This window comes from Crocodylus porosus, unplaced genomic scaffold (assembly GCF_001723895.1).
Source record: "Crocodylus porosus isolate Cpor-Errol unplaced genomic scaffold, CroPor_comp1, whole genome shotgun sequence".
Taxonomy (NCBI): domain Eukaryota; kingdom Metazoa; phylum Chordata; order Crocodylia; family Crocodylidae; genus Crocodylus; species Crocodylus porosus.
In genome coordinates this window covers 59,085-75,464 of record NW_017728888.1, presented here as the reverse complement: position 1 = coordinate 75,464, position 16,380 = coordinate 59,085, and the positions used below count along the sequence as shown (strand labels likewise).

At 56.7% G+C, this 16,380-nt stretch overlaps 1 protein-coding gene across 9 annotated transcripts in view; it reads right to left on the bottom strand.

The window, feature by feature from the left end:
* DCTN1 (dynactin subunit 1) overlaps nucleotides 1-16,380 on the bottom strand; it is a 77,813-nt gene that overhangs the window by 11,763 nt on the left and 49,670 nt on the right. For all 9 annotated transcript variants that reach the window (XM_019554476.1, XM_019554493.1, XM_019554485.1 and 6 more), the window contains 12 exons: nucleotides 14,177-14,381; nucleotides 12,593-12,671; nucleotides 10,671-10,830; nucleotides 9,152-9,256; nucleotides 8,637-8,828; nucleotides 6,938-7,054; nucleotides 4,998-5,150; nucleotides 4,736-4,896; nucleotides 4,103-4,271; nucleotides 2,572-2,640; nucleotides 1,956-2,018; nucleotides 1,652-1,801 (listed from right to left, as the gene is read on the bottom strand). In XM_019554476.1, coding sequence (XP_019410021.1) covers nucleotides 1,652-1,801; nucleotides 1,956-2,018; nucleotides 2,572-2,640; nucleotides 4,103-4,271; nucleotides 4,736-4,896; nucleotides 4,998-5,150; nucleotides 6,938-7,054; nucleotides 8,637-8,828; nucleotides 9,152-9,256; nucleotides 10,671-10,830; nucleotides 12,593-12,671; nucleotides 14,177-14,381 — 1,623 coding nt within the window. The remainder of the gene's footprint in view (nucleotides 1-1,651; nucleotides 1,802-1,955; nucleotides 2,019-2,571; nucleotides 2,641-4,102; nucleotides 4,272-4,735; nucleotides 4,897-4,997; nucleotides 5,151-6,937; nucleotides 7,055-8,636; nucleotides 8,829-9,151; nucleotides 9,257-10,670; nucleotides 10,831-12,592; nucleotides 12,672-14,176; nucleotides 14,382-16,380) is intronic.

Here is a 16,380-nt window from a genome sequence, read left to right as displayed (position 1 = left end):
CGAGGTCCAACAAGGCGTCATCCCTGGTGGGGCTGTGCACCTCCTGGGTTAGATGGAGGTCCTGCACTCTGGCCAAAAACCTACGTGAGCATTCAGACCTGGCTCACAGTGTCGGTCTGACCCCAAGTGGAATGGCAAGACCCTCCAGCCAGGAACTTCCAGCTTTGCTCCTAGCAGAAGAATAGGCACAGCACAGTTGAAGTCCCCAGCCTTAGTTATAGCCAATACCCAGTGCCTCGGGGAGGCATAAAAACCACCCTGACACAGCAGGAAAAGGGGGCAGGCAACCAGCAGAGCCCAGAAACTTGGGAAATCCCCATGTTAGAAAATAGGTATCACTATGCTTAGATCATCCCTGCCAGTGCCCATCCACCCTCTCCTTGAACACTTCCAGGGATGGAGAGTCTGCACTTTCCCTAAGCATCTATTTCACTGACTCACTATTTCACAGTGAAGATGTTTTTCTGGATCTCTATTCTAAACCTCCTTTGCTGCAACTTCAAGCCATGGGTTTGCATCCTCCTCTCTGCAGCAGGAGAGAACAGGCGCTTCCTCTCATCTCTCTGGCAGCCCTCCAGGGATTCGCAGATTGCTGTCACATCCCCCCCTAAGCACCTTCTCCCCCATCTGAACCTGCTGAGCTCCTTCAGCCTCTCCTCCAGGACTTGTCTTCCAACCCCTTTATCCTCTTTGTTGTTGCCTCTGGACCTTCTGTCATTTCCCCACAGCCTTTGTAAAATGTGGAGCCCAGAACAGCAGCTCCCACAGGGCCTGTGCTCTGCCTCTGCTCTCCTGGGACACACCGTTGCAACTCCTGCCTGAAATGTGCTGCTAACAACACATTGCAGTTGAAGTGCCACATGGCTGGAAGATGCCGAGTAGAATAAGGAGGGCAGGGGAAAGGGAATCCAGCACAAAACTGGGGAAGGGGCGTGCGTGGGAGCCATCCTCATACACCAGCTGAGCTCCAAGTTGCCTGACAGCCTGCAGCTGTTTTTGTCCACACACACACACGCACGCACGCACACACGGCTGAGGTCCCAGCATACCGTGTTCCACCCCAACCTGACGGCTGCCTTCAGCTCAGGTTAAGCAGAGCAATTTTTGTTAACGAACACCAGGAAGTTCTGTTTCCTCCAGTGTGGCATTAAAGGGTGGCACTTGTTGCCACCAGATGTGAGGGAAGCTGAGAGCTCAGTCAGATTCACAAGGGCTTGGACATGTGCTTGGAGGAAAGGGGCACTGGGGGCTCTGGAGCAGGGAGTGAGGGGCACAGCCTCTGCATCAGACCTGCCTGCACCCTCAATGCTGAAGGCTGCAGGAGAGAAGAACAGGGGAAAAACCTGCTCAGACCCAGGTTACTCTTCCTTCCAGCCTCTACTCTCTGCCCCTGTGGGACACAGGAGACCGGGCAAGACAGACCTGGAGTCTGACCCAGCCCATGGCAGCTGTAATATTCTTACAGCAATGTATGTTGGGACGTCTGCTCTCTGGAGGCTGCACCTCCCCAGCACTGAGACAGATGACTGCAACACATTGCACTTGATGTCAAGGCTGGCAAGGACCTCTGCCCTGTGGCCAGCAGTCTGGGTGTCCCCTGTGTGCCAGGCATCCCCCTGCATCCTGCCCAGCTCAGTGCTGGTGGCCTCACCTGCTGTCCAAAGCCGAGCGCGGCAGGGATGCCAGGGGCGTCTGTCCCAGGCATGCGGCGACGGATCTTCTTGCAGAACTGGCGGATGTCACTGCATGAGGTCTCCAGGTCCTTGAGCAGGATGGCAAGGTCGGAAGCCTCCTGACCTGCCTAGAGAGAGCAGGTGAAGGGGAAGAGAACTGAGCACCTGACAGCCCAAGCGCTGTCCCAAGAGCTCATAGCTCTGACTGCTATGGAGCACAGCTGCCTTGTGCCAGCCAGGGGTGGCTCAGAGCGGTACAAGGGGGACAGGATGCCAGCTCACCTGCAGGAAGGAGCGCAGCCGGCCCACCTCCACACTCATACAGTCCAAGGCACTCTGGGTGAACTGCAGGAGAGACAACGAAGGCTTTAGCTCAGGGCTGGGCAGGATGGGCTGCTGCTCTAGGCCACCCCAGGGCTCCCTGGGTTCAGGGCAAAGAGCCTCGCTGCTTCCAGCCTCACAGGAGTCGGGGCTGCTCTGAGGAAGAAGGGCTTGGGCACTTGATGAGGTTTGTCTGGCTGCAGCACCCAGGACAGGCGTGCTCTGGAAGCTTGGCAGCCTGGCTCTCGGCCCTTCTGACTGCCTTTTCCAGCTCATCCGGAGACCTGTAGGGTAACGGGACTTCCCTGTTCTTCCTGCTACCCTGCTGGTAAAATCCATGCCCCCTCCACCTGCCACCATTGAATGGGGAACAGTGAGGGACCTGAGCAGATGCTAAGCCCAGGAGAGAAGGGACAGGGACAGAGGGCAGTGGGCCTGGGCTGTGTCTCAGGAGGACATATCCCAGAGCTCCCTGCACTCTGGAAGCACCAGCAGCTCCTCAAAGTCTACTGGCCCAAGCCATGAACCCTCCTCAGTGCCCCAGCCCTGGGACCAGGCCTTCCTGCTAGTTCTTCACCTTAATGTGATCTGCCAGCTGCATCGTGCAGTCCTCTGCCTGGTCAGCCAGGTGGATGCTGTACAAGTGCTGGAAGAAGACCAGACATGTTAGTATGCAGGGAGCAGCTCCTCCAGCAGACATCCCAGAAGACACCTGCCCATGATCACTAGCAGGATGCAGACAGTCAGTGACTGCTGGAGTCCCTAGTGCCCTGGACCACCCTAGCAAGCTGACTTGCCCCACCTTCCATCATATCCTCAGCCCCCAGGCTATGCAGAGACCCGGGAAGAAGGTGAATACTGCACCTCTGTAACATTAAAATGACACCCAGCACAAGTGTGCTCCCATCTTGGTCACCTTTAAAGACAATATGAGCGACTAGAGTTTAATCCCAGATAACAAGAGCACGGACTGCCCTCAATCATCTCCCCAGCTCCCTGGGGCTGAGCATCAGGGGTGGGGAGGACACTGTGTGCATTAGCAGCATCTACAAGACTATGTGGAGTGAAGCAAGAGCCAGGTAATGCCTCTCAGCAGGAGAAGCTGATCCAGAGGCGCTCAGCCAAGTGCCAGCTATCAGGCCTCACCAAAGCCCTGGGACAGCAGGAGGCCAGGCACCAGAACCTGCCCCCACATGAAGGCCCCAAAGGGAGAGCTGTGAGTGAGAAAGGACAAGAGAGCACAAAGCTGATGCTCTCTGCCAGTGAGGAGACAGGCCAGACCCAGCTGCTGAGAGCAGGCATTGGAAGTGGAACAGCTGCACCATGGAAGAATCAGGACTGATAGGAGCCCTCTGTGGAAGAGACTGAAGCAGGAGAGCAACTACCAGCTGCTGCTGACTCCGAGGTGCTGGGAGTGGGGCCTGCAGCACCAGCCAGGCAATGCTTGCTGCACTGACATAGGCATCTCCACCTGGCTGCGGAGCCCCAGGGGAGGATGGGAAGTTCTGGGTATGTCTCTGGGGTGTTGGGTTGTATCCATGATGCCACCTCTGCCTGAAGAAGAGTGTTTGTACTGGAAAGCTTGCAAAGAAGAATTTTTCCAACTATTTTAGTTGGTCTAATAAAATATATCAGATTTACCCAGTGAACCTTGTCTAGGTCCATCTCTGACACTGAGAGGAGCCTGCAAAGCAGCGGTGATTGCAGAAGCTTAAGCCCCCTCCCTCCCCTGCATCCAAGGTCATGGAGCCCAGAGCTCCCAGCCAAGAGGCAGCTGGATGCGCCCTTTGTCTCGTCTCCCCAAAATGTCTTTCTGTACTGAGGACACTGGAAAAGAGACACACGGGCCTGTTTGACCCGGTGACAGCCACTGTGAACTCTCTCTGTTCAGGAGGCAGAGAGCAAGTAGAGGGAAACGGTCACTGATGGGCACTTGGCTACTTCTCCTGTAGCACAGGTTTAACTGGAAATAACACCCCCCTTGCAGCAAACTACCAGCAGGCTTCATTGGTCCCATCCCAGCAGCTCACAGATGCCCTGAACCCAACCTAGCACCCACGCAGACAGGCCTAGGGCCAGCGGCCACCTGCCACAGAGCCCTGTCCCACCTGGTAGTACTTGATCGCTTTGGTGAGGGGCTCCACGTTGACGGTCTCATCCAGCTGGTCCTTGTGCAACAGCTCAATCAGGAAGTCCAGGGAGCGCTCGTGCACACTCATCTCTGGGTAGAGCATCCCCACCTTCTTGTACACCTCCACGCTGCACTTGGTCAGGGCCCTGCCGGCAGGGCAGTGCATGTGGTCAGCAAGGCCGTGATGGGCCACAGGGCTGCGACAGGGCCTGGGTGCAGGTGTCAGCACCAGCCCCTTGGGCACCATTTACAGAGGGCCTCACTGATGCAGCTCTGGGTGCACAGACCCTACGTTCCTATAGCTGGGCTCCTAGAGCAGGGTAGCCCCACAGAGGGGCTGCATGAAGCCCAGGCCTGAAGGGATCATGGGAGCCCAGGTTTGCAGCAGAGCTGGGGTTGCAGGTGAGGGAACCTCAGGAGAGGAGACCTGCAAAGCCTAAGCTGTCCTGGGTTTCTCAGAGGGGATTGGGTAGCTCTGTTGGAAGAGTAGCCACAGCCTTGGGATCGCCCTGGAGGGCATGGAGATGGGGAGATTTGTGGGCATCCCCTTTGGATGGGGGCCTCAGCTGGGGGAAACAGGAGGCTGCCAGCAGCATGGTGTGATACTTACTGCTCATACTTGTGCAGCGTGGCCTGCAAGAGGCTGAGGGAGTAGATCAGGCCAGCAGCAAAGCTCAGCTGTTCACCCGGTGCGCCCCGCAGGCCTGTGCGCTCTGCACAGTGCTCGTTCAGGTCGAACTTCTCCTGCGCCTGCTTGCTGATCAGCTCAGCCTGTTCCCAGAGAGTGCCGGTCAGAGCCGTTCCCTGTGCCCCCCTCCCATCGCCACGCTGGCCACAGCCCATTCCACACTCCCTAATGCCTCCCCAGATACCTTGCAGATCAGGCGCGGGATGAGCAGCAGCACAAGGATGCAGTCGTGGTCACCCCCATGCCGTAGGAAGCTGTCTGGCATGAAGGCAGTGAGGAGGGATACGTGCCGATTGGCCTGATGCACCTCCATCTGGCGCAGCTCCATCTCAATGGCCTGTGGGAGATGCACAAAGGCCAAAGGGGTCCCTGAGAGTGGGCTGGGAGCACTGCAGATGCCCCCCACACTGCCACAAGTATGTTAGCAAGAAGCAGGCTGAAGACTAATGAGGGAAAGTGTGTAGTTCGGGGAACACCCAAGGGGTAAGTATTGTAGGGCCAGGCTGCAGGCCAGATCCAGCCTTGTGTCTGCTGGAAGCCACAGCAACTACCACTGCTACTGCTCCTCAGACACCAAATTTTCAGACCCAAGGGGAGCTCCACACCACACACTGGATGAGACAGCTCCGTGGGCTGCATTCAGCCTGCAGGCTGGGGATTCAGCACTCCTGGACTAGATGCATTCAGGGATGATAGAGCCATTCACAGCCGTTACAGAGAACAGTCAGCGATTGTCCACAGGCACCTCTACTAAACCAATGCTGGTGGTGGTCAGAGAGGGTCCGACAGGGACAGATGGCTCTAGAGATTCCCTGCTCCATGAGCTCCCTCCTAAAGCATCTGCTCCTGTACCTGTCAGAGCCAGGCCTGTTATGTAGGTCCTAGGCCTAGGCCCACCGGGAAATGAGAAGCCCCCCCCCAGCTGTTAACTGCATAACACCTGAGTACCTGGGACACAACATGAAAAATCAGGACTGGGAGCACAGGTCACAGCTTGCTAACAAGGGCTGTGAGGGGGGAACACAAAGCTGAGAACCCCAGCCAGTGCCCCCTGTGCTTCCAAGGAACCTGTGGACATCACTCAGTGAAGCCCTGCCTGGAGGGGTGAGGGGAAGACAGCCCTGCAGGCACCTGGTTTCCCTCCAACCAGCCCCTCCTTTCCAGCCTGGTCCATGGCGAGTTTGGCCACAGCCCAAAGGAGGCTGACCAGAAGGTCCCAGGACTTTGTGGGGCTCCATACAGAGAGGACATAAAATAAAAGAGGTATTGCAGGGGGGAGAGCAGCCAGAATCTAGCTAGGAAGTTCCAGAGGAGGCAGGAGAGGGGTTGCAGGCTGGTGCACAAGGTAGGCAAGTGCTGGGGTTTAAAGACAGGCTACTGGGACTGCTGCTATGACCCAGCACAGCACTGGGTAGGCTCTTGAGGTACCAGACAGCAAGCATGCTCCCTAGCTGCTCCAGAAGCAGAGCCAGAGCCTCCTTCCCTTCTGGTCCCAGTGCTACAACCACAGCCATGGAGGAGACTCCTTGCTGTTACTGACTGCCTATGCTGCAGCAATGCCTGGGGGGGCTCCAGTCCAGACCAGGCCCTGCTATGCTGGGGGGTTGTGAGAAGGTCAAAGGGGAAGGTCAAAGGAGCAGCAGAAGGGGTGCATTGGTAGCAACTCAGGAAACATCTGCACCAATAACATCTGCACGTGTCCATGTGCCTCTGCTCTGGGGAAACCTCAGGAGGTGTTCTTTTCAGACCAGAAGGGCACATTTAACCCCCTACAGTGCACACAACCCCCACAGCTCACAGGCCCAGGGCTCCACTTCCACACATGGGGAACAGGGGTGAGCCAGGCACGATGCTCACTCTCTCTTCAGTGAAACTGCTGTGCTGATTTCCAGGGCTCTGGCTGCCTGTGCACAAGGGCGTCAACAGCCAATAAGGACCCAGGCCTGCAACAGCCAAGGGACACACAGCCAACCTGGGTTGCTGCAAGGTCAGGAACCCTGGCCATCCTGTCCCCAGGCCACAGCACAGTGCCACTCATGCCTGCATCTGAGAAGTGGCCCCAGGCGCAGCACGTGCTGACACCCCACAGGTGCAGTCCTGATGCAACCCTCCTGCCAGCCCTACCTTGGCATGAGCTTTCGTCTCCGCAAATTTGATCTTGAAGTCAAACATCTCTGGGGGAGGCTGTTGCTGCTTCTCAGCAGATGCTTCCTGCTGGCTCATGAGCTCTCGGTTCACATCCTGGAGACAGAAGAGGGGTGATCAGGGGCACCGAATGCAGGGATTGGCCCCAGGCACACTGCCAGGGATGCGCAGTAGAAGGGAAACCAGGCTTCCAGGCAGCAAGGCTGAGTGGTACCAACTCCCTCCCAATGACTGAATCCTGTAGTCCTGACACATACGGTCCCTCTGCCCAGGGCTCTGACAGCCTTACACCTGAGCTGTCAGGGGAGGGTGGCATGACTCCAAAGGGCCTAAATGCTGGAAAGTGTCCTGCACTGCAGCCTGGGCTCCTCTGTCCAAGCCTCAGCCCATGGGGGGCAGCAGCCAGACGAGCAGCTGGGGAGCAAGGCAGAGGTCAACAATATGAGTGAGGAAGAGGCTTTCCTTGAAAGCACAGCTGGCTGTATGACTAACTGCACCAGGAACCCAGCCTTGAGGCACTGAGAACCTTGTTTGTTTGTCTGGCAGGAGGTCTCTGCCAGGATGCCCTCTCCTCTGACAGAGCTCTTGCCTGCTGAGCTCTGCTCCCTGTCACTGAGGCAGTAGGAGAGACACCAGGAAAGGATGGGCACTGGGTAGGGACGATCAAGGCACAACAATGCCTGTGCTCTGCTGTGGGGATCTCCCAGGCTTCTGGGCTGTGCTGGTTGCCCTACCCACCTTTCTGCTCCATGTGCTGGGGGTCTGAAGCCTTCCCCAGAGGTGCTGGGTGCTGGCTGCAGCCCAGGCTGGGGATGCGACTGGGCTGTGCCAATGCTCCTGCTGGCATCAACCCTGCGGGGTCCTGGCTAAAGGGTCTTGCCCCTGTGCTCAGACACAGAACGACACTGCACTGGGGGCAGGAAGGGATTGGTACAGGTACAGGATGGTACAGACTGGGTGCAGGTGGAAAGGTTTTCCTTCCTCTGCAGCAGGGGCACGGGTTCTGCCTGGGGTTCCTTGAGTGTATAATGACAACATTACAGTTAGGGCTGCCAGGCTCTAGAATGGGCTCCCAAGTAAGATGGTGCTATTTCCTACCTTGGGGGTCTTCAAGGGGAGGCTGGACAGATATTTGGCTGCGGTGATACAACCCCGGTTAGATGTACACCTTACTGGGGTCGTTTGACCCCAGCACTCTTTCCTGCCATGGCAGGGGGTCAGACTAGATGATCTACTCAGGTCCCTTCTGACCCTAGAAACTATGAAACTGTGAAACCCCAGAACCCATTCCTGCCTGGGGCAGGGGGTCAGACCTGATGATCTGTTTAGGTCCCTTCCAACCCTAAGCACTATGATACTATGAACATTTTATAGAAGCAGGATGTTGGCTGTTATAGTCCCCCTGCTTCACCTGTGGCAGGTTAGAGTGTGATGTCTATGTTGGGTCAGAGTTGATGGTCGTCTTACACAGAATTCAGAGTATGGGATGTACAGGACAATTTAGGCAGGGGCTGGACTAGATGTGACATCGGCAGGTCCCTTTCAGCCCCACTTCTCTGTGACTGTATGTCTCTTCCCCCAAGGGGCTGCTGCCATGAAGGGAACTGTGCTATTGCCTGCCCTTCCCACAGACACCAGGGAGCAGGTCCCCAGGCATTGCAGGGGTGGGGGGCAGTACCTGCAGGTGGGCAGTCAGCTCACGGTACTTCTTGATGGTCTGCTGGTAGTCAGCTACCGTCTCCTGTGCAGCCTCCACACGCTTCTCGGCCTCGCGGACCCGCGCCGTGGCCATGTCCAGCTGCTCCCGCAGCTCCAGCTCTGTCTCACGGGCATTCTCCTGCAGCTCATCGTTCATCTCGTTCATGGCTTCCTGGGGTGGCACGAAAAAGGAGGGGTTGGTTATACAGCACAGCCTGCCAGGCAAGTGGTGCTCCAGAGGTGGAAGGGACAGCCTGTATGTGCTGACAGAGACCAGCTGCAGGGACTATGGCCGACAGGGCCTTGGGACAACCCCCAATCTCAGCGAGCTGAGAGGCCCACCTCAGAAAGCACTTGCTGCCGTCGATGGGCTGTACCTGCATGGCACTGGTGTCACTGCTGCAGGTCAGTGTAGTAGCCAGGCAGAGAAAGCAACAAGCCTTCTACAGCTTGGGCAGAGTCTGCCAGGGACAACCCAATGGCTGCACAACTTACTAGGTCCCCCACGGTCTCGCGGAGCTCCCGGACCTTCTCCTCCAAGTCCAGATTTCTCTCAGTCAGAGTCTCCACCATCTCCTCAGCACCCAGAGCTGCATCCACCTGTGAATGTACAAGGGTTAACCTGACTGGCTGTGCTGGCTGCCCCTTCCTTGGCTTTCTGCTCCACATGTCAGGGGGGTTTTATGCCTCCCCCTTAGGTGCTGGGTGCTGCTGTAGCCCAGGCTGGGGTGGGGGCTGGGCTGTGCCAATGCTCCTGCTGGCACCAACCCTGCAGGGTCCTGGCTGGAGGGTCTCACCCCTGTGCTCAGGCTCAGCAAGATGCTGCACTGGGGCAGGAAGGGATTTTCCCTCTGCTCAGACTGGTCTGGACTGGGGGGGATTTTGCCTGTCCTGGGCCTATGGTCTCTGCAGCATCCATGACCCCCCGGCAGCAGCAAGACACTGGCAGCCGCAGCCCCCCTGCTTTCCTGACGGTAGGGGTGAGGGTGATGCCTGGGTCTGTGCCTGTGGCGACTGTTTCATGCTGCTCAGAGGTGGGACATGGGGTTTGTCTGGGCTCGTTTGGACAGGGCTGATTCTGCCTCAGGCAGGGCTTGGAGGAGATGCCACCTCTGCAACTCCCTGCCAGCCCCACTTCTCTGGGATTCTTTGATGATTCAAGATCTCCTCCCACACTGGCAGTGATTGGCCTGTCCAGCCCCTCGGTCTATCCACTGGCGAGTTGCCCATGAGGCCTTGGCCAGAGGCAGGGCTCAGTTCAGTGGGACTGTCCAAGCCAAAGAGGGGGAAAAACACATCAGGGACAGAGTGAGCTGAGGTTCCCAAGCAAGTCAGTGGAGAACCTGGCTTGGACGCTTACAGCAGCTGGGACCAGGCCTGTACACACCCAGGCGGCTGTCCCACAGTGTGGGAGCTCACACTTTACAGCAGAGCACAGGCCTGGTCTTTCTTTCTCTCTCCCCCACCCAGCGTAACACCAAATAATGTCCACGAGAAGAGCCAGCCCCAGTTTTGCTGCTGTTTAGGCCCTGCGTGGCCTGCTTTCACCTGCAGCAGCAGGTCAGCTCCCAGGGAGAGACCGTGAGGTGCAGGAGTGCCCTCGCTGTGTTGTGAGCACGGACATTCCCACAGGCCTTCCAGGGGTGCCCCTGTGCCCTCTTCCTGGCTAACAGCAGGCCCCACAGGCACATTCCTTTCCAGCCGGTGCTGGACTGCAATGTCACACAACGCCAGAGGCACTAAAGAGTCTCATGCACTGGATGCAATGTGCCTGTAACCTTGGAGAGCTGTGTGCAAGCGGGAACAGCAGCAGAGACCCATGCTGGAGAGAGGCAGAGCCCTGTGGGACACCCTGCTTGCCTTTTGGATGGTCTCTGCAGTGCTGGGGGCTGCAGCAGCCAAGAGCACTATTCTCGGTGCCCAGTTCACCCCAAGGCCGCAGGCAGTGTTGCTGATCTGCTGGTCGGTGGCTCTTGGAGGCCCAGAAGCCCCCTGGGACCCTCAGGGAACTCACCTGCTCCTTCAGCTCATCGATGGTCTTCTCTGCCTGCTTCACCTCCTCCTGCAGCTTCTCCTTCTGCTGGCGCAAGGCCTCCAGCTCCGTGTTCTTCTTTTCCATTTGCTTCTGAAGCTTCACGTGCTCCTGCTTCTCTGAGGCAGACAGGTCCCGCATCCTTCAACAGAGCATGTGTACTCAGGACTGGCAGGGAGGTGTGGGAACTGAGGCCATAGCAGCCCTCCCCTTTCCCCAACAGCACATCCTGCCTCAGTCGTCGGACTGACAGGGCTGCGCCGCCTTACTGACACAGCCCTGCTGCCCTGAGAAGGACACTGGAGGGGCTGGCATAGCCAGGGGGTGGGGGCCAAGGAATCTCAAGCCACTCCACCCCATAGTGAAGACACCCAAACCAGAAGACTGGATTGAGTTTGCTTCGACAAGAGACATCTTGTGCCTGGATGCAGCTCCAAGTCTAGCTCTTCCCAGGAAAGCAGCAGACAAGGGAGATCCCGAGGTATAAAACCCAGCCGCTGGAGAACATCTGTCCAGACCCAGCAGTGGAACTGTACAGACAAGGCCTCCTGCAAGGCTCCCTTGGGCAGAGCACTGCTAAGCAAGCCTGCAGTCAGCAACCAGCTAGAGCTTCCCCAACAAAGGGGTCTCGCCCACAGCACTGCAATAGCACTGGTCTCTTTCTTCTGCACCAAGAGGTTGTTCTCTACTGCAGGTAGAAGCAGTTCCCATGGAAAACAGCCACCAGTGGCACAAGGTAGGAAAGGGCCCAAAGCAAGGAACAGTCCTTGAACGAACCCTGACTGTGGAAGACAGGAGAGGACAGAAGGTGGGCAGTGGTGACGGATGGCTGGACAGCCCAGGGGAGCAAAGTGATATCAAAGGAATGCAACTGGGGGGCAGAAAGCACGAGCTAGGACAGCAGAGACAACCAGGTGAATGTGGTGTCTTTGCAAGTTCTCTGGGGCAGAGACCGTTCCACTCCTGCAGCACATGGCAGTGCAGAGGGTCCTGGGACATGGGGACAGAAGCGGGGGGTGGGGAGGACCAGACTCAGGGAGGAAAAGGCTGAGAGCACCCCTGCACTGAGCAATAACATTCTCTAGCTGGTCTCCAAACTCTAGACATGCTGCTGCACCTCCCCACGCTTAGCTAAAGGCTCTCCTTGGGCTGTTTGTGGGGCCTCCAGAGGACCTGCTCCCCTTCTCAGAGGGGCTGGGAAGCTCATCTTACTTGAGATGACTGTCCTTCAGACCTCGGCATGCTGGCTACTTGCTAGGCCAACTTGGGGAGAGAGGGAAGCTAGGGGCAACAGACAGCCCCCAGGGTTTGGCTCTACTCTCTTCTTTGGCTGCACTGGGGTGATGCTAACCCCCATTCCCCCAGCCTTCCTCTGCCCGTGGCCTTCAGACCATGAGCTCTGTGGCTGGGACCATCCTGCCCGCGGGACCATGCAGCACCAGCCTGTTGTGTCACTGCCACGCAGAACAGCAGCGCCCAACTGTAGAGCAGCCCTGCAGAGGCCTTGCAGGGCCTGGCCCCAGCCCAAGGGCTACCCAAGTACTCTCCTGCAGACATGCACAGCCTCCAGCCCACAAAAGAGAGCAGTTTGCAGAGACCCCTGGCAGGGGTACCAGGGAGGAGGCAGCTGCAGACGGCCAGTCCAGAGCCATCAGGACACACTTATCCAGGCCCTTGGGGCATGGAGCCTCCAGATCCACACCCATTCCCATGCTTCCCAAAGTGAAAGGTGCCTCAGTACTGGGAAGGGGAAGAGGCCACAGGAGGTCTTCCTCCAGGTTTAGACCAAGTCTAAACCTTATGACGAGAGGCCTCACATGCCCTGGGCCCAGTGATCAGTGGCAGCAGAACCTGCAAAGGCAGGACCCCACGGGAAGAGGACGCTGTGGGAGGGCAGCTTTTACCTCACAAGAGCTTCCTTGAGCCTTGCATTCTGCTCCTCCAGCTGTTTGACCTGGTAGCTGGATGCCGCTCCGTCTGAGCCTGTGGGAGGGAAAAAGCAGGGAGGAGAGTCCTCAGCATGGGTGCAAAACACAGTCGTTTCCCCATACAACACTTACAAAGCAGAGGGGATTTTGACTTGTGTATGTGACAGCCGAGGGGCAGGGGCTGGCGGACCAGGACAGCTGTTGCTGCCCTCCCCTGGCTGGAGCCGCTGCAGCTGACCCCTGCCTCTCAGGGCTACTGGAGAGCATGAGAAGTTGAAGCGGCCAACCTGCACTGCATCCCGACAGGCCCACTCCTCTTGGCCGGTCCCTTTTAAAACAGCAGCAGCAGGGCCAGACCGGATCAGACCAATGGTCCCTCTAGCCCAGTGTCCCGTTGCCAACAGTGGCAGGGGTCCATGCCATAGAGGAAGAGCACTGAACCGGATCTTTCAAGTGATCCATCACCTGTTCAATACCCACCAGTGGCTCCCACCAGCACTGGGTGAGAGATGCCAGAGGAAACGTCTCCACCCATTCTGTTCCACAGCCACGAAGAGATCCATCCTCCAGGCCTATGTCTAGCCCCTTGGTGAGCTCTCTGCCCCCACCCTTCCTGGGGCAATGAAGTCATTGCACATTGCATAAAAAACTCCCATCTTTTGTTGTTTTTAAACCTGTCACATGCTAATTTCAGCAGTGCCCCCTGCTTCTAATGTCCTGGGACTTGTGGAACAACAGGTCCCTGTTTAGTTCCCCAGGTTCCCTCTTCCCCAATGAAGACCCCACTTATTGAGCTGCTCGCTCCCATCTCATCATGTCCCTCTGCTCCTTCCTCCTCCTCATGCGGACTCAAGCCGTCTCAGTCAAGCAGTGCTGGGGGCCCTCACATGGCCTGCCCCCAACTTGCTGGCAGAGACAGCCCCTTGATGTCAGGGCTCCAGAGCTGCTCACTGCCTGGCCAATGCAATCCTTTACACTTTATCTGGTAAAGGAGAGAAGGGCACAAGCTCATTATGAAACTCAAGGAAAGGAAGTCTCTGGGATGCTCTGGTTCTGCCCTGTGTGCACAGGGGGTCCACAAGCCAAGCAACTGGTGTGGAATCAGCAAAAGGCACAGACCCCGTGTGCTCTGCCAGCATATGACTCACCCCAGAGATGGTGGCAGGTGCAGTGCTCCAGGCCCAAGCCCCCCATGAAGCTTCCCCTCCAGCTACCTACACCACGATGGTGAGGCTCTGGCCGGCAGACCCTGAAGCAAGGGAGACTGCAAGCTCTGGCCTATCCAGGAAGTCCTGCAGTGCCACTGAATGCTGGCTTGTTGCTCCCAACTGAGCTGCCTGCCTTCGAGGGCCCTACTTATCTGGTGGGGTCAGGAAACCCAACTGCACATAGAGGGCCCAAAACATTCAGCTGGCTGTGGAAGGAGCTATCGGAGCAATTCCTGGCCCCACGAGATGGGTAGTGAGCCCCCTTGCACCAGGTCTTTATGCTGCATCTATCACAACAGCATCTCCAGCACAGGTCTGCCTAGGAGGGGGCACCCCCACCAGTTGCTCTCACCTTTCTCCTCGATCTCGTGCTTCAGGATCTCCAGGTCCATGGTGAGATATTCCACCTTCTCCTTCAGGGAGTCCACCTCCTGCTGCAAGGACTCGGCTCGCTCCTCCGCCATCTCCTTGTCCAGAGTCGCCATCTCAATTGCATCTGCTGTGTCAGCCATCTCCTCCATGTAGCGCTCCTTGGCTTCCAAGGCATCTTTGGCTTCCTGCAGGTGGGCAGAAGCAGGATGAGGAAGCCTGGCACTGACTGGGTAGGAATGTTACCTCCACCACAGCCGAGACCATCCGCAAGCTGCAGCCATCAGGCACCCCCAAAAGGGAGGAGAGTTCTGGCTAGCAACTGCTTGCATGGCTTTTAGGAGAGGAACTACTGCCATCACTTGAAATTGCCCCACTCTGGTCTTCCACCCAGAAGTGTCTCCTGTTCTCACTTCAGCACGTGCCCCTCAAACCCCTCCCACACCCTCGGACTTCTCTTAGTGGTAACAGAAGAACAAACAGCCAGCAGTGCCTTCCACACCCCCATGAGAGAGTGGATGAAGAAAGGAGAATAAAGCCAGGCACCAGCCAGGAGAAGGCTCCTGCAGCACAGAGACTGCTTGACTGCTCCTTCTGGCCAGCCACACATGAGTCCTGTTACAGCCATGAAAGCCTATCACCTACAAGCCCCTGTCATGGATCAGAGCCATTTGTGCTAGGTGCTATCTGTGCAGAATGAAGACAATCTGAGCACCTCACACCACGATGGAGGCAGCAGCTAGGCACAGATCAAGTTTGACTGCTCCCCAGGTGATGAACGCAGGGGTGGTCACATGATGGAGGGAAGGGGCCATTGCAAGAACCACCCCAGCACACTCAAATTGCTGGAAAGATGCATTCCGCCTTGGAAGCAGCTTCTCAGTTACTGAAGAGGTCTAGCTCTAGCCGCAAATACAGAAATAAATAGCAAAAGAACAGCTCTGTAATAACAAAAGGAAACCCTCATCCCAGAGGCAAGAACAGGGACTGTTTTGCAGGATGAGGAGAGAGGAGCTAGGGCTGATGAGCAAGAGCACAGGTCAGCAAGCACTCCCTCATCGCAGAAGAGATGGGCATGGGGAGCTGCTTGCGAGACAAAGGAATAAGCAAGGCAGATGTCTCTTGGGAAAGCAAGACGGAGCAGAGGAACTGGAGCTCCCTGTACTGCTCCGAGCCTCTGGCTGCCTGGCTGACAATGCAAGGGTGTGGGGCACAGACCTAACCTCCTGGGAGGGAAAACTGCTAAACTGGGATGCTTCAGCAGGCACAGTGTTCCAGGGAGAGGCAGGACAGGACAGGACAGGGCAGGACAGGACAGAACAGCTCTACACATAGGTGAGGAAGGCCATGAAGAGAAACCTGAGCACATAGGCTGGCGCTCAGCAGGGGCTGCCTGGGAGAAGAACATGACCCCAGAAATATCAACAGTGGGATTATGAGCTTGGAGAAAAGGGTGACAACAAGGGTTGGAAATACTTTAATGGCAGGAATAAGCAGTGAGAATCACAGGGTCCAGGTTGGAGCTGGCATAGCAGTTTGCCATCAAAGTCCAGAGCCTCTGAAAAACTCCCCATGGGGCCCTGAACCATGCTAGACAAGGGCAGTTCTCTGCATAATGAGCTCTAATGGGATTCACTAGCTCGTTCCTGACACCAGGGGGTGATCGTGGCTCACTGGCTAATGGCTGTAATGCCAACTGATTTGAGACCTTACCTGCAGAGAACAGGGCAAGCGTTGGATAACATCAAGGGCAAGCAGAATTAATGCCTGCTATGAAAAGTCCAAACTAAAGCACCCCGGAAGGCCTATTACAGGAAGGCTGCATTTAAACCGTGAAGCATATGTGAGCTAAATCAGCAAAGCAGCCTTCCCATGGTGACAAGTGCCAGAGAAATGCCATTATCCACTTGCCGGGGCACTGAAGCAGGCAGAATAGATTCATATTCCTACCAGATGCTTTTGAAGGCATCGAAGTTCAGAGCCCCTTTGCTCAGCTCAGAGGAGATTCCTGCAGACTGACTTACCTAGTCTGAGAACAGCTTCTTGCAATACCACAGTTGGCTTTGAGTTCGCATCTGAATAGGTCAAGCAAAATACAGCCAAGCAACTGGCATGAATGCCGCAGTCAAGACTAGACAGGCTTGGGATGGAACTGCTCTTGCTCATGAAGGCTGCATACCAACTTGA